Below are 27,087 nucleotides of genomic sequence, written 5' to 3'. Positions count from 1 at the left end.
CGTTTAATGTACCGTTCCACCATTAGAAAATATATAGTCGGTTTGAATATATTACTATTTCTCATTTACCTGGCTGTTTTTTTAATGTAATTATCATTACAATATTTCTACGTCAAGATATTTTTTTAGCGCACAGATTTTACATTTTCTTTTGTCGGGATTGCACGCGGGTGGTGAGAGCCTGGCGAAAGTAGGGACGTTAGTATAGCGTGTTTTACAAAGGACATTAATTATTATACAAACGGTGAAAAGAGATTCGGTAAGAATATTAAATCATTTTATTTGCTGAAAATAATGAATCTGTAAATTTTATTTCGCTGTAATATGAAACTGTCTCGTTGCCACAAGGAAATGTATTTTATTATTTACTAAGAGTAGTACTCCGTTTCGCTTTAGCAGCGTGTTTCCGCAGACAAATTTGTTCAGCGAGATTCTTCAACGAGACCAACCGTATATAATGTTAAATAATTTTATGACGGCTAGCTAACAATAAGACTGATTGCTTTCAAATCGAATAGTAGTTACAGTTCTCTCGCAACAACAAACCCTTCCTTTTTTCCCGTTATGCTCCACATAGATGACGTATAAGAGAAGTGGCATCGTGATGACAATCGGATCGGCCGTCTGAGCCGTCTCGTCTGCGTGGCGTGCGGCAACTCCCGCCGTAATACAGGCATCATATTTACACGTGTAAATGCATTAAAGCGCACGCTTGTAGCCGCGCGTCCACGTGTGTACGTGTGAGATATTTTGTCGGCGCGTGGTGCGCGGTAATGCCCGTAAAACCCTGGGTTTAATCAGCCGGCAGCCTAGGGTACACACCACTGTGACCGAGCCCGTAACCCGCGAGGAACGTTCTGCGCCACGCGGCGGTATTATGCCGGGCATGTTATCGGGCCGTAAATGGGTTCCATGCCGAGAAACTCGGCAACGCGCGACGCCACGGCCCGCACCGTTCCAACCGAATGACGGAATTGTGACGAGCGAGTGGCGAGCTTAAGAAATTCGTGAACGACGCTGCATCTCATAGGCGATCGTTTATATCCGCGCAGGAATCTCGAGATTGTCGTTTTACGCGTTGCGTAGGTATCTCGATTGCGTGCCGCTGCGCGAATCGCGAGTGCGGACAGATTTTCCGTTCCGGAAACGCGTGCGTATATCAGGGGAGATTCGCGGAAAGCCGCCAGGTATAATCACGTCAGAACGGCGAGCTGAATTTCTTCCCGAGGGATCTTTCCCTTCTGCGGTGCTCAAAATAAAAAAAAAGCTAAACAACGTTGCACGCCCTGGGACTATTATAGCATAGCTTGGCGCATACGTGATTACGCGCTGTTGCGTTTTAAAAAAGTACCTCTCGTCGTATTTCGCATTGAAAGATTTTTTGTGAGAGCAAATGTATCCTGTTTGTAATAAATTTGCGACTTTTAATTTTATTTCTTATGTGTATACTAAATGGCGCGATATTATTTATATTTAGAGTTTTGCGAATTGAACTTAAATTAAAAAGCATCGACCGAGAAAAAAAAGACATTCACGAATGTAAAATCTGAGTTTAGTATAAAGTTTTTATGCTATTATATAAATGTCTTAGCTAACTTTTTTCGCGACATCTCGCGCTTTTCAGTTAATCATAATCGCAAAGGCTATCCTTCTAATCGCGCGCGCGCGGGGACGAAAAAAGTCACGCCGCGCACCGTTTTGCGCGGGCTGATGATGTGAATATCGCATTCGACGCATAGTCGTTTTCATTTTTCGTGTAATTGGCCACGGCTTCGACTAGACTGTAAAGGAAGATTTATGGAAGTCGCAGCAGCACGTACAGCGAGCATGTCACGTGTGAGCACACATAAGCGACACGGAGTCCTATTGCAACGAGCTTAAGAAACTCTCGTAAATTTATCCAGCTCTGTGGATGAACTGCAGTAAGGCTTTTGACAATTTAGTTGAAGAAGATTTATAATGCCGGAGTATCGCGCGCTACTTTGACGGCTTAAGCTTTTAAATATTTCATTTATTTCTCCATCATTTTTCGACCGCGATACGACTCGCTGTCTCGTTTTAATACATCTCGAGTTTTAATTACGTCATTTCGCTATGTCATTTTGTTCCCTGTTCAAGCTCCTTTTACTATCACACATATCGAAAACGCAAAAATTTTGTGATTTGAAATTTAATTTAAATTGTCGAATGTTCCACATTTGTTAAGGCTTGTATTGGTCTTGCGCTCTGCTCGCGATGGCTCGCGTGCGCGAGCGTGTGTTTTTCAGATCGATGGGTAATTTTTCAATTTGTTATTACTTCTATGGAACTTGCGCTCGATGGGGAATAGCTACAGTTAGCGATCGTATACAACCCTAAGCCTCCGATACTGTCTCGTAAAAGTTGCAATGGAAGTTTAATCGAGTTCTACGCGGAGAAACGTCTGGTGCCAGAGTAGTAAAGATAAACCGGTCCTTATATCGTCGATCCTTGAGAAAGGACTAACGCGGGATTCTCGAAGAGGGAAGGAGACGGAGAGAGAGATCGCATATCCTAGCGGGTTCCCGAATCCCAAGTTCATCGAAGTTTAGATCACTAATCGGACTTGCAGTAGGGTCAGGAATGGAATCTAACCACTCGGATTATTTGGGAAAAATATCCCTCTCGACGCAGATAGGGAGAACTTGAAAAAAAAAGGAGGAAAATTCCGATCGCCCAATCCGAAATGTTGCGAAAGTTTGTCTATCTGTCAGGAACGCCGGAAACTTTTCCTGTATTTTTGATGGATCGTTATCTCTGTCGCTTATTTCTGCGAGATTTTAGGAAGATATGTATCTACTAACACAATATCTTTGACATCAATTAATTTTGTTATCTGACGTGGCAGGTAATCAAATGGCGGGTGATCAATCTCAATTATGTAATTTCGTTATTTTTGGCATGGATGGTTATGATATACCATGGAAAGATGGTATATCAATAGTAATTTTGCACCAAGAAAATGACTGCGTGAGTCGTGTCTTGAGTAATCTGAATTTTATTTAATTTTAATTAAATTTTATTCAAGTTTTCGGCATAAATAAAGGTATTGCGTAAGAGTAAACTCAGAATGAATCTTACAATCTTACCGGGGAGCGGTATGCTCGGCAGAGTTAGGGAAGATCGTCTTTAAGGGGAAGAGTTAGAGCGCGTAACGGTGGCGTCCGCGTTAGAGGTATAAGACGAAGCTCGGAGGTCATGGTGGCCGGTTAAGTCACCAAGAAGCCAGGCTTAGCCGGCGCCCAAATCCAAGTTTGGCTCACCTGGATTAATTCCAACGTAGGGTCGACCCCAAATCGCTGTTACGCTGCCTTTCCCCCGCTTTCAGCTATAAAGCGACTTGGAGTCTCTCCCCGCTTTCAATTAATGAAACGTTCACGCGGCTCACCTCCCGTCGCTCCGTCACCATGGATCATTTCTCGAACAAATTTCTGAACCTCATTGTGGAAAACCTCATCGAGAACCGAAGCTAATGTAAGCTTTTGGGGCTTTTAATGTAAACTGGCCTAGCACGTTCCACACAATTACTAACCACCAGTATAATATTGTAATTTCATTATAATTTTATCGCTATTTTAGAAAGAGTTCGATTCCGAAATGTCATAAATCGATTTCTCTGATCTCTAGTACGATTTCCTTTTCTTATTCGGTTATTTGGAATCTTTATAATACCATTATGATACACTCTGTGAAAAGACTTTCCTTCTGATAGCATACCACGCGCGGAATGCATTCCACGTGCAATAATCAGTCATCACAGGATAGTGAACTTGGAGACTAAACGCGGGAATACGGTAGCAAATCAGCCGATTAGTGTTAATCGCTTAAGAAGCTCGTGCTAAGTCAACAAAGCTACTCGAACATCAGGAAACCTTTGTTCCGGATCATCTATCATCGGCGTGCGCTCTCATCAAAGCTAACGAAGGGCGATGAAGAGACGGCCGGTAGGTTGATGGTCGGTAAGTTGGATCGTCTTTGATGCAATTAGTCGACATCGCGCTGGGAATGCACCGTTTCGAAGACGCGAGATGCTTATAAAAATTTCAGGAAGCATCAGGAAACGTATTCTACGTCGGACGTATTAAAAAGTTATCTTAGATATCGTCATTGCACTCAATCGCGAATATTAATAAAAGAACGTATCATTCAGTACGTATAAGAAGGGTGAAAATATTTTAGATAACCATTATCCACACTAAATTATGGAATTAACACATGGTGGTTTCGACATGCAATGTTCTTCTAATTGCAATCAGCAGATCCGGCAAGTTCGGAGAGGTCATCGTTGATCTTTTCTTCGTACGTGCGTATTATACGTATTACGTAATATATGTATACGCGTGTCGAGGCGAAATCGGACAGCAATTACCACCGCAATCCCGCCATACGGAGTGGATTGGCTCCCGGTCTGGCTTGCACAGTCGAGATGAAAGGACCAAGTTCTGCGGCAAGGCACAGCCACAGATCTTGAGCAGCCTGTCTGTAATAAATGCTCATGGCAGAAGGAAGGGCAGCGGAGGGTTTCGGTCTTTCGATCGTCGACAACTGGAAAGATTTCGGAGTCGGCGAGTTCTAATCTCAATTGTTGTAGGAAGCGTCGCGTCGCGTCGCGTCGCGTGGCATCGACGTCGATGGTACCCTTTATCTGATACGACCGTAGCTCTACGAGACCTCTCCTTGATGCCGCTGTAATTCGAATACCCGCGAGCTCGTTTCGACCGAATTAACCCGGCGGATCGCCCGAATCAATCCTCCCATCCTCCGTAGCACGCCGCACGATGTAAGCCGCACAGATCGCGTTTGTACTCGCAATTGTTCGTTGTTTAATTGACGAGCTTTGAATCGGCACAAGGATATCACTTTTTAAATAATTGTCTTCCGTAGATAAAGCGGTAGGATAATAAATCTATCCTGCAAATTCCTTCAAGTTAAAAGAGAAAAAAGGAAAGGGACGGTGCGTACTCCCGAACTAAGGTAATTACGTATAAATCGGTTATAAATGTCACGACATTTATAATTCTGAGTACAAAGGACGGTGTTCATTATAGACGAAAACGTTATTAGTCTATGTGCGCGGATGATGAATCGCGCTTTTAATTTTCAAAGTAATTAAAAATTTTCACAGCGTTCGCTGTAAATTAGATATAGTTTTGTAACATGGAATAATACATTCGTTTGTAAAATTTTCGGCCCAAAATTTGAGGAAACTTAGTGTATTATTTTAAGATTGGTACCTAAATTGAATTGTGATCCAGTGATTATTCCTGATACATTATTAGAGTAGGAATTAATTTGCAATACTTTTTTTTTTTAAAGAGTTACATCTGAAGAACTAGGTTTCGGAGTTTATATATTGCACAACTTTCGTCTTATAAGTATAACTACTTACGTTCAATTCTAAAGTCTGTACGAGAAACAGGAAATAAATAAATATCGCCGCACGAGCGACTATAGCAATCCCTCGAACAATCTTCTTTCCGTCAAGCGCAAACTGCTAGTTAAAATTCGCGCAGGTCTTCGAGCGACAGTTTCGCAAACATCTCGGACGAGAATTGTTGTCGTGAGAGGTTGACGAGGGCGTATAACAAGTAACTGTAAAGCCGAAGAAATTTGATCGTTACACGTTGCTCGTTCGTTTTTTCCGAATTCTGTTATTCGCGTTATACGCCGATTCGCGAGCGACGATGAGCATTTTTAAATAAATAATGCCCCTCTCATAAAACGATTAAAAAAAAAACAACTTTCGAACAATGGCAAAACCGCTGGAACGAACGTACGGGTATATAAAAAAAACCTAGTAAGTACGAAAGGGATTAAGGGCTCGTATCGATAAACGATAAAGTTTACTTTTAACAGGACCAATTCCGAAACTTTTCGATTACGCCACGTAGATGCTGAAGTTGGAGTTTACCAGTTCGCCTCACAAGGTAACTTCCGTTTTCATTTCTCGATATTCGTAATCGTCGAAATCTGGGAACACTTTTTCAACGAGTCGCTGATCTATCGTCCGCTGATTTCCGCTTCGACGATGAAAGGGACCGTGTATACATTTAAAGCAGTCTCCGAAGGAAACCACTTTCAGCGAGAAACGCTATAGGGTGGATAGTGGCGCTAATTATTCTTTTTCGCCGGACCGTGAAAAAAAAAAGGCGACCGCGCCATCGCCGTCGGGGACGAAATAACCGGGCGAGGTTACGCGATAAAAACGGAAATGGAAGGGAAAACGTAGCGGCGTGCATGTGGAAAGATGTGGGCGCTTCGGCGACGTCTGACGAGGTCGCTCGTGGAAACGAGAAGCGCGAAATCGGACGGGAATATGAACGAGGAAACGGGAAAAGGGGAGTGAGACCGACGAAGAAGAGGCGCGGGACAGAGGGGGACCGAGAAAAATGACGACGGCGGTAAACAGAGCTAAGTGAAGTTAACGATCGGGCAAGAAGAGCGGCAAAAATGACCCTGGGAAAATTACCGCACGCGCAACGGCTTAATGTCCAAAAAGACGAGAACAGAGGAGAGAGAGAATGAATAAAGAAGGAAGATGTAGAAAGAGAAAGACAAAGAGGGAAAGAGGAGAGAGAGAGAGAGAGAGAGAGAGAGAGAGAAAGAGAGAGAGAGAGAGAGAGAGGGGGGGGGAAGGAAGTCAAAGAGAACGGTCGAGGTCAGGAACGAGAGAGAGATATCGCACAAGAACGGAGAGAAAGGAAAGCTGCAGCTGCTTAATGACCACCCTGTACATTCGTATCTTTCTTGGATAGGCTTCTATCCTTTGCAGTTCCGCTTTACTTCCTTTTTTCGCCCTAAGTCCTTCGCGCAGTCCCGGCACTGGGTGCCGCTGGGACCATTATCTGTAATTGCTTTCCTTAATTCGATGCTCGTTGCCTATGTGGTGGAACAAAAAAATTCGCGTAATAAGTTAGAAACGTCTTAAGTGCCGCCTCGACTTGTGTGAAATCGCGTGAAAAGTTCGAATCCGTCAGGCACGTCGTGTTTCGCGACGGATACTCCGTTTACCATTTGCACGATTTCTCGCGTGGTCTAACAACGCCTCTCGATCTTTCTGCGCAAGATAGATTCGCCGTCTTTTCCAAAATCGGTGGCCGCAGCTTCTCTTCCATGATTCTTCGCGTATAAACGACAAGTGACGAACGTACAGAACGGGATAGAATTCCGGGCGACAGTTGTCTCTTTGGGTGATCGATACCGGATATAAATCGCACCACGGCGGTGGCGGCGGCGGCGGCGGCGGCGGCGGCGGCGCGGCGACCAGAATCTCCTTCGGCTCACGTTCGAATGCAGATATCTCAATTTGTTTTTGAGCACGCGGACTGGCGGGCGCTCGCAGCCACAGGGTCAAAAGTCACGCGGAAAAACCGCGTCGGTCGCCATCGAGCGGCAAATTGATCGACGCTGCGACGACCGTAAATCACTTCACTGACAATTGATTTGGGTGCTGCCCGTTTTACCTCGGACTACCGCGAGAACTACTGTTTACGAGAATGCGCGTGCACGTAACACTACGTTGCGTTGCCTACGCGAGCACGAGTTGGTTGCGGCTTCATTTGCTACCGTGTTTAATGATACGCAACGCGACGCTCTCGTAACATTGCCACGTTCTCGTTGCGTTACCCTGTACGTACTCCCCGTTGTATTGTGTTGAGATACGCCTGTTTCTATACTCACGCTTTACAATGAAAATAATTAGTAGTTTATTTTCTAGATTTATTTTACAATTTTAGAGATAGAAGAGATGTATTTTATGTTCTGCAGCTTTTATAATATATTAAATAGTTGTAGTACAAAAGGTTTAAAGGTATTAAGAACTTGTGTGTTGTTAAATAAAAATAAGAGTTTAGAGTTTTTTTGAAGAATGAGAAAATTCAAGTCAAAATGAGAGAGAGAGAGAGACTATAGTACTTTAATTAATTAAAATTAAATTAAACTCGTAATTTCATTTGTTAAATATAAAAAACATTTTGCACCCCATTCGATAAAAAAATAACATGAAAATTTTAATTCGAAGCTTAATTAAAAAAATGCAAAACAATGAAAATTGACAAATTACAGTAAAAATAATGATTGCTATTTATAAAAAAACCTCTAAATCGACAAATCTGGCGTTTCTGCCACAAAAATAAAACTGATATTTACTCATAATTGGTCCGTATCGCAATCTGGTATTTCTTCTCTTTTAATTTTGGAGCGCCATCTAAATTTTATAAAATCCAATTACAGAGGAATGCACTTTTACATAAACACCTAAAACACCGCTTTATCAAAAATAAATATCGATTTTATATAATGTATAATACCATAGAGAATCTCTCTCGATCGGATATTTCTGTAAATTGAGAGAAAAACGAAATATATTCGATATACATTCTTCGGAGTTAATTCTGGCGCGTTTTCGGGCTTTCCTTGATAAGCAACGATGCGCAATATATACGAACTAATGGGGCGTGGTGCGTTCGTCTCTCGTAACGTTGTCTCGAGAATGGTGATCCGTCTTGTTTACCGCGCCGCGCCCGTGCCGCGTCGTCGACAGTTGACACCACCCACCTCGAGAACAGCCGCTATCCGAATCATCCTCCCCTGACCGAAAGACCCATATGAACCCATGGTGACCTCGCGTCGATCCGTGTACCCAACCAGCACCTTTCGCAAATTTTCGACCAATCGCGGATGCCCGCTGAATTGAGCAGGCTTGAGCTCGGTTGACTTCTCCTCGACGATTCGATCTCGCGCCGACTAATTGTAAGTGATAGACGATACACGATTTTTCATCCTGTCATCGCGATAATCCAATCTGCTCGCGTATCGCGCTATCGACCTGACTAGGAATATATCTTGGCGCAAGAACGAGATAAGAATATTACAAAATTTTGCCGATTCGTCGACACGTATCAATAACAGCCGCGCATAGATCATAGTCGCGATCAAACATTGGTCTCCGATTATTTGACAAATGCGACGGGGTGCTTTAACGTCACTTGGAAGCACGTACTTACCGGTGCGTTTTTCGGCATCGCGATACGTGACCTCGCTGAGAATGACGGGTTGACTTCGACCCTTGGCGTTTACCGCGTAAACCGCCACATGGACCCCAGCCTCGACCGAGGCCTCCAGCCCGGCGAGGGCGAAGGACGGCTCGTCCGGGTTGGAGACGTTGTAGAGAGGCTGGCTGCTGGCTAGGTAATCGACGTCGCCGTGATAAACCTCCAGGACGAATTTCTGCGGCAGCCCGCCGTCGTATCCCGGCACGCATTTCACCTCTACGCTGGTATACGTCTGATTCGCCAAGGTGCAATTGCGCACCGGAAACGGTTTCCCTGGAACGAGAGTGGTCGATGACGGAAATTGACGGAAGGCGGTTCATATATTATGTGACTTAACTGTACAGCTTAAATAGTCGCCCCGTGCAAATAATGGAGCTTCGACAAAAGCACCACGAGAGGCTTTCCCCCTCTTTCTTTCTCGCGGCCGCAGCCGTTGCCTCCTGACGCTAAATCTTTCTCAGCGACACGCACGACCGCCACTTCCGTCTCGTGACATTTTCTGGACATCTTGTACGCGTCTATACATCCGAAAGCGGCTCTACAGGTTGGCTCAACCGGTTCAACGACCCGCGCCAACTCTCGGAAATCAAGCCCGGCGCGCGAGTGAAAAATGCTCGCGTGTCCATGACTGGCAAAGATTTAGTGTACCAGGATCGTAATGGGCGTAGAGATGTGTCCCGCTCTCTTTTTCTTTACGCATCTCCGGGTCCGCCTGAGCCGACTACAACTGTCAGCGTGACACATCCTTCCCGCTCGCGCCATCGGGATCTCGCCGTTCCCTCCCTGGTCGAGAATGAGGGCGCGTCGCGTCGTTTTTTCTTCTTCCGGTCGAAATCAATTCTCGCGGGTTGTTCTTACCGAAAGTCGTCGGTCGTGACCGTGGCAAAGAGAACGGATACCGTTCGTTTCGTTTCGCAAGAATGTTATACGCGTGTTTCCTCTTTCAATATAATTTCAATATTCAACGCGCCAGTTTCACGTTTATCCGCTCGAGATTTCATTTATCACAAAGTCCGTCGCTGTCGTCATCGTCATCGTCGTCGTTGTCGTCGTCGTCGTCGTCGTTCTCTCTCTTCCTCCTCGTTATGACTCGCGGATCTACGAAACGTATATTGAATCTCGACAATGCTTCGTTTGTACTTTACGCGCGCTTGTTCTCTCCTCGCTCGTCTTTGCCCTTCCGTTTCTTATGTCGCTTTGCCACGTAGCCCCATTCCCCGCGAACAAACATTTGTAACCCGCGCTTTCGTGCTCGTAAAAGGGCATCGCCCAAATAGAGACGCATTCAAATTAGTTTTGCAAACAAAGAAGCGGCTAAGTTCGTCAAACTCGGATGACTCGTGCAGAGAACGGCGTATTCTCTTAATATTTTTCTACGCAAAAACCACGCCAAAAAATCAGTACGTCAAGTAAACACTTGTAATATGACCACACCGAGAAAAAATATATGTACAGTTTATTTTTACACTCACAATCAGTTATTAAGAGAATGGATCGCGATAAATTTTTTTGCAGAAAATTATTTATTCACGAGTAAGTAATTCTATGCTAAATAGAGTAATCTACAAAATTTGACGCTGTTTTAAAAAATTCTTTTGGAACGTATCGATATTATTAATCTATTTTTACATATCGCGATTTTTGAGAGAGAAAATAGAATATCTTTGTTTCATTCATGCGTTTGGGGATTTCGTAAATTTCAATTCAACGTTTCGGAATTCCAATTGTATGTTCGATATGCGTAACGAGTGGCATATAACGTGATCCTCGATTCTGTCGCGAGACCCTGCGCCGGAAATCCCGTCTTTTTACCATTCTTCCACGCTTCGACGGGCATATTCCTTACCGAAATGCTTCGCGGAATGCTAACCGACATCAATAACGTTGGAGGATGATGGAGGGAGAGGGAGAGGAAACGGATAGAGGTACAAAAATAATATCATGCCATCGGGTTTACGGGTCGTTGGCATTGGTGGAGCACCGCGAGAGGGTTTCGATATCGAGGCAAAGGAGCGGATGGTGCGCGAAAGGAGGACGGACAATTTTATTTTCGAGTGGGCCCCCTCCCGGGCAGAGAAAGAGAGAGAAGGGAGGGGTGAGAGGTGAGAGGGCGAGGGGCACACCCCGATCGGCGCCGCTCACATTCGACGTATTCGTCAACGTCAATACGTCCTCGGCCGATCGCCATGTCAACGTCACTGTCGATCACGCACGGACGGGTGAGGGAGAGAGAGAGAAAGAGCGAAAAAAAGGATAACGAGGAAACGCGAAAAATTCGCCTGGGGATTAATGCCGATTTAACGGTCGATGATTGGTCGCCTCCCATTGTACGGCGATGACTCGCGGGAATCGCGCCGCGCTCTTTTTCCCCCAAGAGATCCCGGTAAAAACAGCGATTTTGCATTTCAATTGTCGTCGCGCCACACGCTTTTGGCGATTTCTGCGCGGACAGCTCGCGCGATTAAAAATGCACCTAATTTTATAGCTCGATAAAGAATTTATTATGAGGCGCCACGGCGCTGTGAGTGCCACTTTTGTTCAACTCGAGCGTTTTTCTATGATTTTGCGTATCGAACTAAATGTCGAGTATGTTTCTTTAAATTTTAAAAAGCACGCCATACTTTGCCGCGCGGTCATCTTATTTATTCGCGTAACTCTCGTAGTTATACGTAGTTATATATACTGCATTGTTTCCTCAAACACAAGGAATGTTCACAATTTCGAACAAGTATATGCCGACTTTAGGTATAATCCAATAATCTCTAATGTAATAATCATACAACGTTCCACCGACAAATGTAGTTTTAAAAACTCATCGATTGTACGAGTACTTGTTTCTTCCATTTTCACCCTCTTCCCCGTCCCTATTTTAATATACTCTTAAATTCTAAATAAATAAAAAGTATTTCTAACGAGATAAAACGAGGATAAAACAATCATTTTGATTGCTAGTCCGTATTTAGATCAACTTGATTGTTATCGCTGCTCTTTTAGTTGCTTGCAAACGTAATAAAGGAGATACAATACATTGAAACGGAAGGACAAACGTATGTGTATCCTACACAAACTGTCGGATTAAATTACTTAATAAACAGTTTATAATTAACAGTCAGGATCAATACCCTGCGTTCGATCAATTTTTCCCATTAATTTTAAAATTTAACATTAACATTTCGTCCTGTAAAGTCCCTTTAAGCATCGCTGCGGTTTATCGTGTATATACTTACCGGCTGCTACCAGCTGAAAAAGACACGGCCTCGACTGAGCACCGACGACATTGTCCGCCCAACACGAGAGGGTACCGTAATCCAGCTCGGTGGACGGTGTGTATCTCAGCACGCTGACGCCGCTCGACTTCTCCATGGAGAATCTAGCAGGTGCTACCTCCAGGGTCTCGCCGCTGTTGTTGAATTTCCACCGGAAATTGTGCGCCGGCGGATCGGCCTCGACCCTACAGGCGATGTCAAGCGACTCACCTCGCGATGCGCCGACCACTATAATTCGGTCCTCCTTGCACACCGGCGCGACTGGAAGCAGAATTATCGATTTGTATGTACCAGCGGGAGAAACGAGACAATCTTCTTCTCCGCTATGTATTTCGGAGCTTATAGCGCGACGGGGTAACCCATTGATGACCATCGCGCTGTACTAGGAATTTTAGTGTCGCCATGCGACATTTCAAAACAATCAGAACTGCGAAGGGATTGGAATTCAATAGGTTACGAGCATGAAATTTCGATTTTATATACGTGAAAATTAGTATTGCAGAATTATTAATTTGTATGTACTAACGAGAAACGAGAGGATGTTTTTCTCCGCTACGTGTTTTATAATTTTCAACGCGACAGGATGGTCCTTCGATGACCATCGTACCGTACTACGGATTTTACCGTCGGTGCTAGAATTCGTGATGTTTATAACAATCAGGATTTCCGCGAAGAGTGGAATTCAAAAAGCTATGAGCATGAAATTTCAATTTTATACGTGAATTATAGTATTGCAGAGTTATTGATTCGTATGTGCTACCGAGAAGCGAGGATTTTTTTCCGCTACGTGTTTTGTAATTTTTAACGCGACGGGGTGGCTCTTTGATGACCATCGTATCATACTACGGTTTTTTACCATCAGTGCTAGAATTCACGATATTTATAACAATCAAGATTTCGGCGAAGAATAGAATTCAAAAAGCTACGAGCATAAAATCTTAAATTTTCACATGTTCGGCGATTTTTAATTTGGTGAAATGTAAAACAAAACTGTATTAACTGAAGTTTCAAAATAACAATCAATAGATTTTATTGGAGAATTATTGATAATTATCGCATCGTACTATATGAATTTTATTATCAATGCTAGAATGTTTATATAAAATTTATTTGTAGTTAATCATCAGTAGGATTTTCGTGAAAAGTGAAATTTCAAGTATTACGATATTACGTATGTAGAATTTCGAATGTTCGCAATTATATACGGCTCAAGGAACACGTGTTTGACGATTTAATTTGCAAAAAGAGAGACCGGTATGTTAATTAAAGTTTTAAAATAATCGGCAGACGTCTGATGAGACGTTGAGAAAGATGTAAAATAAATATCAGCGCTGTTTCTCTTTTCCCTCTTCGTCAGAAGATTCACAGATTTCATTTGCGAATTAGTGTTGTAAATTTCAAAATGACTGCTTTATGCTTTCCTCGCCTTCGGGCATGTCCCGTCAAGAGATTACTTGGGCGACGAGCGACGCATATTAATTGCGCTTCTCGATAAACGTTATTAATGCTACTCTCTTTAGCTCCGTGAGCTCCGTCCTCTTTAGCTCGCTACCTTGAGGTACAGTTTTTATATATGAAGTGACGCTTTTTCCTTCGTCGTCGACCGTCTTACGCCAACGGCTTTCCACTTTGTTATGTCAACCAGAAATTATATAGCTGCGAGAAAGATAAGTTTTTAGAATACGACGGCTTTTTTCACGAACAAGCATCTGGCATTCATTAAGCGACAAGGGTGTTAATTGCCGGTCTAATCGTAATCTCAGGAAGCAACAAAGTCTACTCTGCTATTTGTGACTGACAATATTGTCTAATTCAGATACGCTTACAGTTGAGTGACTTATTTGAGAGAGATACGCTAATAAACTTAAATTAAATAAAAAAAATTGATGTAGAGAAAACAATTTGTTATTACTATTTAATACATTTAATGTATAAGTTATTATGATTCTAGGCTCTTATAATTCAAGTAATCGCTTTGTCGCTGTAAAAAAATATCACAAAACTACAAACTCGTTCTATGCACTCGCATTTAATGCTCGTTTAATACTAATCGATCGTTCTTCTACAACGCTGTACAAATTATTCTTATGTATCGTTCTAGAAATATTGGTGGATCGGACGGGAAGGGAAGATTTTTCTGTGGATCTGGCAAAGCCGTAATAGACGAGATAAAGCGATGACGAGATTCAAGTACCTACCACCTCGACGTTATCTGTACACGGAAGGGCAGTAGGTCTCCCAGTCTAATGGTATGCCAATAATGACCTGCATATCGCAGTTGCATATTCTGGGAAAACACACAAATGATAGCGATATCGTACAACGAACGATTTTTCTGACACACTCCGGGGTGTTTTGTCACGCGTCGGGGGCGGTTGCCCCACCCCCTCTCCCAACCGACGCGCGACGATGAAATTTCGTTTTATCAACGCGAGGTTATGCGAAAAGGTCTACTCTCCCTTTCCCACTGTCTTTCCGACGCGACGATATATATTTGTCCCGATTTATCTACGTTTATCTGTGCCTCTCTTTGTCTCCATTCGTCTCGCGCCCTCCGTGCGAAGAGCGGAGGAGAGGAGACAAAGACGGGGCATACGTATCTCATCGTGTATAACCGCGAACGAAACATTTCCGAGGCTAAACGGTGGAAATTGATATTACGCGAATAATTAGAACCAAGATAAAAAATGCTGATATAATGTCCAACAAATGTAGCTTGGAAAATATAAAACGAGAGTCGGATCCAGGTTGAAAAGCTTGTGATCTCGACTGGTTGAAAGTACTCATTATTACTCGGATTGCTTTTATGTCACTTTTATTACAAACTTTTCAGCTTTATTACGTTCATAATTACTGCACATTTCCTATCGTAATTCGATTCGCAAAAGACAAGCAATTGTTATTAATTTTCGATGATGGCTGTAATACAGCATTCCATGAGAGTTAAAGCTTTTTACTGTTTAAAATTAAATTTAAGCGGAAGGGAATGCGCCGCATTACAGGCTTATTGTTCTTCTCCCGTAACGCTGCATTGTTCCATTTGTAGTATTTTCAATTGCCTCATGTTTGAACTTTAATCACGGGTTTTTATCCGAACGAGCAACACGAAACAAAAGCGCCGTCAGAGAAATTTTACGATAGAACGCGAAAGGTGCGAGATATGTGTGTGTAACACGCGCGTGTAATTGTAAACGCATTTTGTATTTACAATATTACACGGTTTTTATGGATGACATCCACATAAAACTAACTCGAAATCGTAGTCTATATGTAGGTATATCATTTTTAAATCTAATAAATGTGATATTGCAATGCACAGTAGGTAATCATAAATAGATGTGACAATTACCATATAATAACTACAGATTATTTTATTTTATGAATTATTATTTTACACGCGTTAATCTCGAAAACGGAAAATGTCATTTATATATTTATTCGGTATTTTATATTATAAATATCACTTTTCTGTTAATTAAAAATACGAATAATTTCTTGAGATTATGCAGAATAAATATCAGACAAACTATAGACTTTTTGTCCGCATAATAAATTGAGTAATTTAAAGTCAATAATAAATCGTTTTAAATAATCATATTGACTATAGCATGCGGTTTCAATTAGTTCCCATAAAATTTAATTAACATTTGATTAACATTTATACTTCGAAAAATGGTAAAGCTATTTTGACATAGTTATTAATTAATAACGTTCGATTAAACCTTCATGTATGCGTACTAATATCCGATTACCGTGCAAATTGGTAAATCGGTATGATTTTTGTTTGGAATATTTACAAAGTTTGTACATTAATGAATAATCTATTGTCACGTAATTATTTTAATCTTAAAAAAAATTTATAAATATAGAGAAAGCAGTTTTTTGGAAAACGACGAGACAACTTTGTTATGAATAAGTCAGAGACGCTAATTAGTTCACCTTGCAAATAAAAAAATGTTATAAATAAAAAAATATAATATACCTAACACCCTCTCAGATTCAAGAAAACATAGTATATCAGGATAATGTAACGATTGATTCGAACGTGATATCGAATCGCAGTATGAACTTGAAAGCTTTTATTCTATCTTCTTTAGATACACTTGCGCGTCCCGGTTACCCTAAATTCCATTATATTACTATAGTGTCGATGGCGTAAACGTAACGTTATTTCCCCTTTTCTAATAACGGCGTAATATCCAAGGAAATAAACCACGAAACCGTGGTTTCCTGATTTCGATTCGTGGATACTCGCGAAATGCTGGCTTATCTAAGACTATTTCCTCTATCTTTACGAGGTCGTTATGATCCACGGTTAAATATTGAGGATTCTTGCCTGTCTGCAAGGTTGGAGTTCGTATGTGATCTCGCAAGTGGTGTCGAGGTTTCATACTAAATGGCTCTGCGTGTCAATTACTCCCGGATAATTTTACGAATTAGATTAAGCGCCTCGCGCGAAACCCTCACGTTATACTTTTACGAAAATCCAATTGATTTTAATCCCGTACTTTGACATCTTTTATCGTTCCAAATGATAAGATCTTAATTTAATATTTTAATTTTTCAACAGAGCACAGTCTCGAGCATCCTAGAGATTTCTTAAACTGGACCGACATTTTACCGAAAAATGTCTGGAAACGGAATTCGGATTTTCTCCCAAATACCTCGCAAATTGTGCGTCCTACAAGAAAAGTGCGCACGAGGACCTTTCATGCCTCTCTCGTTTGAGATCTCTTACTTGGGAGGGCCGCTTTCGTAATTCGTGCTCCAGAGAGTTTTCAAGAGAACCGCGCACGTGTTCTGCCCTATTCCGTATAAGCTACGGTATATATATATACGAATCACTTCTTTCGTGGAACTTAGAGGCGGCTCTCGTGTCGACAGTCGGCTATATTCTGGGAATTGGATTTAAAAAATGTATAATAACCGATGCTAAGTACTCTTAAAATATTTACGACAAATGTGATTCTCAGTACATATAGCACATAGTATATACACATAATAAATGTTTATACAAAAATTGGAATAGAAATCGTCTACTATCAGTAAAAAAGAATCTTGTGACAAATAAAAGATAGTTGAAAATATTTTCTTTTTCGAAGGCTGTTGTTGGGAATATTTTGTAATCATGGATCAACTTACATTTCACTCGAAAGTGCAGCGGCTCGCTGCGCGTCTCGTTCAGAGCGTTCGTTGCTGCGCAGACGTAGCGACCAGCACTGCTTCTTGTTACACTTTGCAAGACGAGGCTCTGATTCGACCAGATAATCCTCGCCGACGTATTATGCGCCAGGATTTGATTCTGTAAAAAGAAGAGGTTTCAATTAAAATCACCTTATTGCGCAACAAAAATGAGACTTCTTGCGATACTGATACGTGTGTATTAGCAATAAGCGGCTGACAGAGAGAAAGGGAGAAATATAGATAGAAGGAAAAGGAGAAAAGAGCAATTCTCTGTTCTACGAGAGAACTTGTTCTCTGCCGCGAGATCGAGCGCGCGATTTCATTTCTCGTTATTTTCTAATTTCGCGATAAATTAGAGATAAGCGTAACCGCGCGCGCGCGCGTCTCGCTACGATGTCTTCCTGCCTGTTACGACCTGTTCGTTATTGTATCATTTTTTTTTTACCCTCGGAGGAATGCCGCACTGTGGACCAAACGAGCGCTTTTATGACCGTGAAAGACAAAAAAGAAGTATCTTGTAAGATTACGAAGAAGCATGTACCTTAAGTATGCATTATTGAACGCGCAATATAATACTGTGGCAATTCGAACGAGTTAACGAGTCGTGTTTGCATAACGTGTCATTAGAAGTTTTCACAAAACAGACTGCTGCTGTTCGTGTATCCGTACTAACATATAAATATATATATGTTAATGCATACCAGCTATAATTTATTGTAATCAATTGTGTTATATGTATAATATGTATTTAGCTGATCGCGTCTTTTTATCGCTATTCAAAATCACAGCAATCGCTGTTTTTTTGTTGAGTAATAATATTAAAGAGATAATATTATAAGAGATAATACAATTTCTTATTCATTCACTTAAACTTTAATTTAACTGGGTTATTTAGTAAATATTAGAAATATATGTGTAATTGCAACGGACAACTCGACATCCCTCTCGATATTTTTAAGAAAAACTGTTTCCCAGTTTGTCGAAAAATCCGTCGCTAAAATTATTGTCATTGCTGCTCGCAATGATGTCGTGCACGTTAACGAAACAACAGAGTAATATATTTTGCGTTATCTGACAGGAGTTGCGCGAGACAAATACGATTTTACCAGTTTTACCGGTCGCGAGAGGAGCTACGCACGGTTACATGTCTCTGTAACGAATTTGCCGCTTTAATTAGCTCCAAAAGGGTGAGCCCCATTATGTCTTACTTTGTCCCTGTTTTCGCAACAAAATGAGAAGCGGGACGAATGTAGTGTTAATATCGCACTCCGTTGAAACTTGCAGCGGGAACGAACTCGGAGCGGAGTGGAACAGCCGCACGTCATAGCCAACAAGTAGCTCGAGTCGGTGCATACGCTGCCGTCGCGTCGCGTCGCGTCGGTGCCGTTGCCAAATGCAGGCCGAACCGCTTAATCAGGCGAGAGGCGGCCTTCGAAAGTTCCACGACCGCCATCTACTACCTAATTTACAGGCTAGTTGCTGGCGAAACGCCGTTATAGTTCGTAACGTAATTACAAAGTCGGTTATTAAAAATTAATATTGAAACTTGTTATTTGGAACCATTTTCTTGGAATTCGACGGTGAATACATCACTCTGTTACTCCTCTCGCATTTTCATAAAAATTTACCTCCCTTGTATTATAAGCGATATATCTTTTTTTTTTAGCTCTTTCTTCTGGATGCCGAACGCGCGGTAAAAGTTCGACACGCAGGATGGGCTGGGAGAGGAATATCTCAGAGTCGGCGTATGTCTGTCATAGTGCACTGCCCGTAAAAGTGGTCCTGCCTATTTAATCAGACGAGAAACGACAGTCGGGCGTCTTGTTTCGCCGGCAAACATTTTCTCGTCCAGTAAAAGTCCCTTAAGTTTTTCACCCTGCTCCTCGCTTTCCTCTTTCCTCCCTTCCATCATCTCCTCACCGCCATTTCGTTCTTATACCTCTTACCTCACTACCGTTTCCTCCATTACACCGGCGCGGCGGACCCTCTTCTCTCCCGTTCCGCCAGAATCCGCTCGCCGAAGATAATTCGAAATCGATTTGAAACGAGGCCATTTGAATCTTGGAGAAGTTGGCGGTGTTGGGATATAGACCGGGGAATGCGCGAGGGGCGAAGCGAAGGGGAAGGTTCAGAGATTCCTTCTTCCACTCACTTCTGTCTTCCACCCCTTCGGGACGCGTTTCTTTCTTCTGCATGCCGCTCGAAGGGGTAGATTTATTCAATTGTTTTATAATCTTGGCAGTTCGACACGGCAAGGCGAGGCGAAGCGAGGCGCGGCGCGGCGCGGCGCGTTGCGACGTCGTCCCCCATTGAAACCCTTTTCCCCTTCTTTTTCCTCGTTCATTGTATTTTTCGCTTGCGCGATTTCACGACAATAATGCGGAGATATTTAATTACTTGTGCACGATTAACTGGTTATTGGTATAACCAGTTAATCGTGCTTATCTTATTGTATTATTAGAATATGCAATAGAATGCCAATACGAGATCACACGCAATTGGAGAGCTTATTTTCGAAATGTGTATTACATATCGATATTGATGTATTTAATGAAAAACAATTCCCATTTTATAAAAAAACAAAACATGAATTCAAGTGATTCAGAAAAACAAGCTCGAAAATTTTTTTTAATATTTTAGCTTCGCAATTCATATGCCCTATAAAGCACCAAATAAAATATCAGAGATAATATATTAGGCATTTTTTAGAGCACTTAGTCACTCATGTCACGATCATGTGAATTGAATGCGCGGGTTGATATACATGGAGTTTTTTCGATTGAATCCACACAATCTTGATACATGAAATAGATTTATTCAATAAAACGTAATAAAAAGAGGGAAAAACAAAAAAAAATGAACGCGCTATTTGCGGCCATTAGCGACGTAACTCAATTAAACTGCATTGTAATCTATGTAATCAGCCATCCATGTGGTCGAGTCTAGGCTAGGAGGTTTAGCACGCTTAGCATAGGTTAAGCCCCGGTTAAATCCCGAGGTTTATCTTCGATTTACTTGCGGCAAGAGACGAAGCTCGGAAAGGACTCGTTAAACGTTATATCTTGTTAAGCCCCGCGGGGGAATTTTTAACGGGACGCCTTTACATCTCTTCTCTCTACATGTTTCCGTTGAAATTCTGTATTCAATAATTTTATAAGATAATTCTGATCACATTACCGCAACGTCGCAATTCCTTGCGCGCGTAATCTTCCTCTTTATTTAAAAAAAATATCTTTGGGGAATTAGATGTATATATAAATATTTATATATATATTTTTAATAATAACTCAACGTTTTTTGATGAATGTGAGAAAATAAATTAGATATTACTTATTCTTGTCCAATAATTCTCGTAATTAAACATGACCCAAAAAAGACAAAAAAGATTGAAATAAAATTCTGTTATTATACATATCAATTATTATATTTGAATTTCGTATGTGTCTCTTTATGACGCATGTTATACATAGTTTTCCTTTCTTGAGTTTGTAATCATTAAGCTTCTCTTTTATCTGTTTAAAAGTAAAACTGCTCAAAGCTTTATTTCACGTTGTCTGCGTCAGATAAGAACCGCCGAAGCTTATCGGTCAAAAGCACCATCAAAGAGACATCTCCGCGATGGAGATTCGCTACACAAAGATCGATATCGCGGCAGCTTACACGTATGGTCCCGTTGCGTGCTCCCGCCTCGACAGAGATAGCAAAGTTTAAAGTTCCCTTGCGCGACTCGAATCCCCCAGCCTCCACCTTTTCGTTCCCATGAGTCGGAATTCTGTTCTTTCGTCGTTCCCGCCCGCGTTTCTCCTCGTCGCGTCGCGTCGCGTCGCGTCGTCTCGACGAGGCGGAATGGAGAGTACGATATCGTCCTGTGTAGTCAGCTCCTGACTTTCGTTTCTAGAGCCACCATCCGTCCTGCGTCTCATTCTACTTATCCAATATACTCCTCCACCTGTGGTATACTTGTATTTGTCCGCGTAAGTAGATTCGCGCTTATAGTAATTTCGTTTTAATTCAAGCTCGCGATCATTCGCGTATTTGCCTTCACACATAATAATATAGTAGGTATGTAGTATAATATACAATAAAAATTATAATACGTGAACAAGCTGAAAATACAACCATCCAAAAATTGTAGGATTTGTGAATTGATATCTTCAAGTCTAAAAGCCAAGTCTTAAAAATAAAACGAATAGCGCGACGAGATCCGCGGATTATTCCTGATGATAGATAAAAAAAAAGAAAGAAAATCAGTAAGCCAAGATTGAAAAACTATACGCTAGATTCTACAAATTTATATTGTAACGTAATGAATGTGATACGACAACCAGATTTTCGAGCAAAAATCATGTACGCTTTGTTCAATCACGCGGCACATTTTGGTTCAGCGTTATTAATTTAATTTTATTACGGAGCTATATACGGCGAACGCAACAAGGCCCTTTGATCAGTCAGTCCCAAAACTAGAAGCGGAGAGAGCACTACGCTTCCGATAATTAGGTTTCATAGGGTTTGCTCCGTAAATGAGGATCAACTAACTTCCCCATTGTGTCCATTCTCCGAGCGCAGACAGCTGACACCCTTCTACCTATCGACGAGCCTAATTGCATTGGCCTAAGAGAATTGCTGTCGCTAATGGCTAATGTTATCTATCTGCGTCTTCGATACCTTCCTTTCTACGGTTCTTTAAAATATATTATATAACGATACTAATGGGTTAACGAGGTCAGTTGGTAAATGCGCGTCATTCGAAATTATTTTAGTTCCCGAATAGTCGTATGGCTGAAACGGTGATCAGCTGTTACTTATCCCGAGTCCATCTCTTGCGCCCCTTTTTCGATTCTTAGAACGCTCTCGCGCCAATCGATAGTAAGACATTCCATACGCGACACTCGATTTCTAGGAATGCGTCCGAGATGTCCCTCGTTGGCCCACGAAATCTCGGGACCATCGTACCACTACCGGACGGCCCGTCCAATTTCGTTTTGGCATCACTTTTCGGATCCTGAGAATCTATCGAATTTTCTCGCGCCCTTCAAACGAGGATCCCCTCTCGTATGGCCGTCCGCGCGGTTCTGGACACAGAAACCATCTCCCATCACAGAAGAATCCTGTGCGGTCGCGTGATCCTCTCAGTGTTCCGCTCTCTCACATCTACCTCTCTCGTATGGTCAGACGCAAAAAGAGCAAGCTCGAGGAAAAAGAAAAGGCTTCTGCGGGATGGGAGGGGGGATCGTTCATTCCGGTCAGACGGCACACTGATTCTTTGAAAAATTGCCAACAAGCCGCGGCTATACTTCCTTCCACTCTCCGTTCCTTCCTTCCTTCCTTCCTTCCTTCCTTCCTTCCGTCCTTCCTTTCTGCTTCTTTTGCCTCGTCTCCTGGCAAACCGCTATCCCTCAAAGGAATCTTTTTATTCCGTTTATTCTTGCGAAGCGCAGACCGCTGTCTTGGTCCTTCTTCATCCGCTCACAGGACGCGGCCGTTCCTTCAATCATCGTTCGCGATTCAGCCGAGACAGTAATTCGCGAATCTCGCCCTATGCGTTACGACGTGTAATCACAAACGCAACGTGTCGCGCATATGCGTAAGGGTGCATTGGTTAACAGTCAAGCGGCCGATACTAGTTTGCCCAAGTTATTTGTATTTTGGTTTTAGCTTTTAGCAATAGAGCAATTCCAATTGAACGCGGGGTCATGTAGAGATGTGCTGTTATCGAATATTCGCAGTGCGTTGCAGTGTTGTCGATTTTATTACGATAGAAACGAGTGGCGCAGGGTCGATCAATTACGGTGTTGCGCGAATCGTACTATTTCTGACCGAGTTTTGAAAAATATTTTTCGCACAGGACGGTTATGATCTTTTATCCAAGCGCAATTCTTTCCAACTCCCAATCGAAATGTGAAATTTGAAACTAAAAATTATTACTGCGAGTAGAAAATGCTTCCACCGAGCTCCATGCTGTTCCTTCCTTTAAATTTTCCATAAATTACATAGTATACGTTTGCATTAAACAATATATTATATTAAAATAAAGGAATAAAATAAAATATATAATGAAATGAAATTTTCAAGTGTTTTCTACATAAAGCTGCATAATTCTCTGTGTTAAATTTTGATTATGTACACTCGTTTAATTATAATAAAAGCAACATACATACTTTTTATATGTATGTGTATAAAGAGGATCCCTCAAAACCAAAGAAGATACTAATTATATTCCCTTTAATTTACGTTTCTTTCCTTTTTAATGTTCCACAGTTAATAATGATGGAACATAAAATTAAAATAATGCAGTCTGGTTTTTGATAAGAAAAATAAATATTTTATGTATGTTCCATGATAACTTTCTTAGAAGCATTAAAAACAATAGTTAAAAAATTCAAGCTATAAAAGATTAAGTCTTTGAAAGATTTAATAAATTTTTTACGTTGCAAAATATCTCAAAATATCTTCAAATCTTAATCTTGAATCTTGGCATGTTTGTAGCCACATCGCAGGATGTTACAAGAATATTTAAATATACTTGTTCTTTTTTCAAATATTAAAACTATTAATATTTCAAATATTTAAATATTTTTGTTCTTTTTTCAAATATTAAAACTATTAATATTTCGAAACAATAACCTATGTCAACGTTTCTACAAGTTCTGGAAATGTAAAAACGCTAAAAACTTATGCTAGAAACATATCCAAATACCTATGCTTCATCTGTGTAAGGCTTGAGCGCAAATGTTTTTGGCGTTCTCGGGGAAAGTTTGGCAATTGCAATAGACGGTTGTATTGAGCCATTAGAATCAGCCGGGATCAATAGTGTCCATTGCAGGATTTTGGTCGGTGTATTCGGCGGAATGTCGGAGATACGGCGTGGAAGTAGTTCCGAACAGCTGTTCGAAAGTTGCCGACTATCGGGCTCTTTTTAGGAGTGCCAGAGACGAAGACTGTAGGTGGGATCACGATCGGCTATCGCTCCTGATTCCTCGCCGCGTCGTCTTATCTCTTAACGAAAAATTGCGAGATCGAAATCGTATGAAACGAATCCATACTCTCACCCCTCCTGGAATCTCGGGGAGTCGCCTTTAGCGCCAGCGGGAACCCCGACACGCCTTGATCGCGATGGTAGTGAAATTGATTGATGTACGGCCCGCCGAATTCTCGACATCCACCTTCTCGGGAACCCACGTACACACATACACACATACACACATAGATATGCTCTCACGCTTTTCGACTCCTCCGCACTCTCGCACCCTGCGCCGCATTAAGATCCGAACTTGTCGAGCCGAATCTCGCGTGAGAAGGAAATGCACTCGGTAGATTCGCAGCGCGGAAGCCGTTATCCTTGGCGCGCGCTCGTGCAATCCAATCGATGTATGTACAAAAGCCACGACGCCGCGCCGATACGAGCGCATCAAACAGCGGCGAGGCGACGTGGAATTTCAAGTTTGATCGATATTGCCCGTCTCGTGCTGGCAAAATCCGTTTGCTGGAATTCAGGAAGTAGAAACAGTTTTTTTTTCAACGTCGTTTTGATGAACTTAAACGACGTTAGCGTTTCAACATTGACAAAGATTTCTTAAAAGAAATAACGCGATGTATTCGCTGTTTCAATTTTTGCACTTCCTGTACAGAATGGATCCAAACTGTCTCTCAATAGGGAGCGAAAGTGTAGCTAGATACAAAGAGAGAGAGAGAGAGAGAGAGAGAGAGAGAGACTTGACGGAGCTCGAGATAAATTCTCGATCTTTCTGCGTGTCCACGAGGACAACGGTATTAATGGGACTCTTCCGGCAGTACGCTCGGTCAATCCACTTTGCGAGAAAAGATGAAGAGTTGAGAGAATCCTTTCAGGCTCTCTCTCCTCGTCTAAACCGGCTGGCCGATTGGCTCGTCGATGCTGCAGGTAGGTACGGAACTTCTCTATTGTCCCCGTGAATGATAGAACCGACTTAATCACTGCACTCCATTATATCGGCTACCCTACATTTCTTTCTTCGCCATCTCGATTTCTTTCTTCTTTTCGCCTTATTCTCTCCCTTTCCGCCTGGCCCCTGTGTTATTTCCGTTTCTCTTTCACTTTCCGGTTCCATTCAATCCCTCACGCTCACGCATCGTTTCCTTCTTCCCGCTCTTCTCCCTCTCTTCCTTTACTCGCCCTCCGACCGTTCATGATTCTTTCTCCCTCTTTACGATTGCCACTCAAAAGGTTACTGCTGCCCGAAACGATTTTCTAAGACCCCGTCTAATCGTAAGTCGGTGGTGCCGGATCCCGGTTCGATTGCTAGCTCGCGATTGATTGGCAGATAGAACGTGCTAACGGCCCTTATAATTCCTAGGCAAACTTTTCTAGATGAGTGAAAGAGATCGGCCACGCCGAATGAATGAAACGTTTCTGGTGTACCGAGCGCGAACGTGAAAATCCACTCTAACGAGATCTAAAGGCAATCGCGTCCAAGACTCGAGAAATAATCAACGTGAAAATAAAGCAATGTACAATAGAAATCAATCGTTTCCCCCCTGTTATAACACTTGGTGTGTCTGTTAATACGCACATATTGATTATGAAGAAAATTATCAACCATGAATTTGAGGAAAATAAATAGACGTTAGCTTCTACGTTGTTTAAAAAATAATCGTTTGGAGATAACAAGCGTATTAAGCCAAGAAATCGTCTTTGGTGCTCATTTCTACTTAAACGTACTTTTCTTCTGAAAGAAAAGCGTTCATCATCGTATTCAACTTCCGTTATGTCCGGGAGTTCAATAATCAGCAAGAAGTCCGAGTATGTACGTGTGTGTGTGTGTGTGTGTGATTGCGGATAGTTTTAAGAATTAGTATTACGATAATGGCGCGAATCGGGTGCGGTTGGATATTCCATCCATCCATCGTTTGAAGGCACGTACAAAGACTAGGAGGAGCTTAACTGGAGGGTGAGAAGCGGATCGCGCGACTAGAAGCATCCGATCCGCAAGCAAGAAAAAGAAGTCGCGGGCGGAGAACGTAGGTAAGAGGAAAGAAGGGTAGCGGAAGAGGAGGTGACATAGTCGGTGCGATAGTCGGGCGCTCTCCCTCCGGAATGAAGTCGGATCATATTTTTAAGATGCAATTTCGAGGGAAATCTCTTACGCGGTAGCAGCTGCTCACCGCCCACCGTTAGCCCGTTTCCTGCAGCCCTTCGCGACGTATATCCGGCGAAAGATCGCCGTGCGACGAAACGAAAAGAGGGCGGGAGCGAGGAGAGGGAAGAGGATGAGCCGGGTTAAAGTGAACGACGGAACATGGCAGGGATATGAGGCCCTAGGCTGATCCCGGAAAAGACCGGAGGAAAGCTAATGCACCGCACCGCGCCGCGCGTTCCTGCGGGATTCCTGGCTAGCGTAGCCGGCGATGGTAATATAATTATGGCGTAAATATACGTGTGTACCGCAATCTTCCGCCAGGTGTTATGGCCGTTGGATTAATGCATTAAGATCCGAGGAGGTTGAAAGGGGGCGGAGGAGAAAGGAAAGGGTGAATGCCGCTTTAAAAGCTCGGGAACGCAGCGGATATCTTCCACTTAAGCTTGTAAA

The 27,087-nt window shown here is 42.2% G+C and overlaps 1 protein-coding gene across 3 annotated transcripts in view; it reads right to left on the bottom strand.

Annotated features, from left to right (window-relative positions):
* LOC143904367 (kin of IRRE-like protein 1) overlaps positions 1 to 27,087 on the bottom strand; it is a 360,894-nt gene that overhangs the window by 7,324 nt on the left and 326,483 nt on the right. For all 3 annotated transcript variants that reach the window (XM_077418993.1, XM_077418992.1, XM_077418994.1), the window contains 3 exons: positions 17,480 to 17,639; positions 12,299 to 12,598; positions 9,024 to 9,344 (listed from right to left, as the gene is read on the bottom strand). In XM_077418993.1, the coding sequence (XP_077275119.1) occupies positions 9,024 to 9,344; positions 12,299 to 12,598; positions 17,480 to 17,639 (781 nt within the window). The remainder of the gene's footprint in view (positions 1 to 9,023; positions 9,345 to 12,298; positions 12,599 to 17,479; positions 17,640 to 27,087) is intronic.

Source organism: Temnothorax americanus, unplaced genomic scaffold, assembly GCF_048541705.1.
Source record: "Temnothorax americanus isolate GAGA-0224 unplaced genomic scaffold, ASM4854170v1 Scaffold51, whole genome shotgun sequence".
NCBI lineage: Eukaryota > Metazoa > Arthropoda > Insecta > Hymenoptera > Formicidae > Temnothorax > Temnothorax americanus.
Note: the sequence above shows the minus strand (reverse complement) of the source record. Positions and strands in the feature narration are given on the sequence as shown.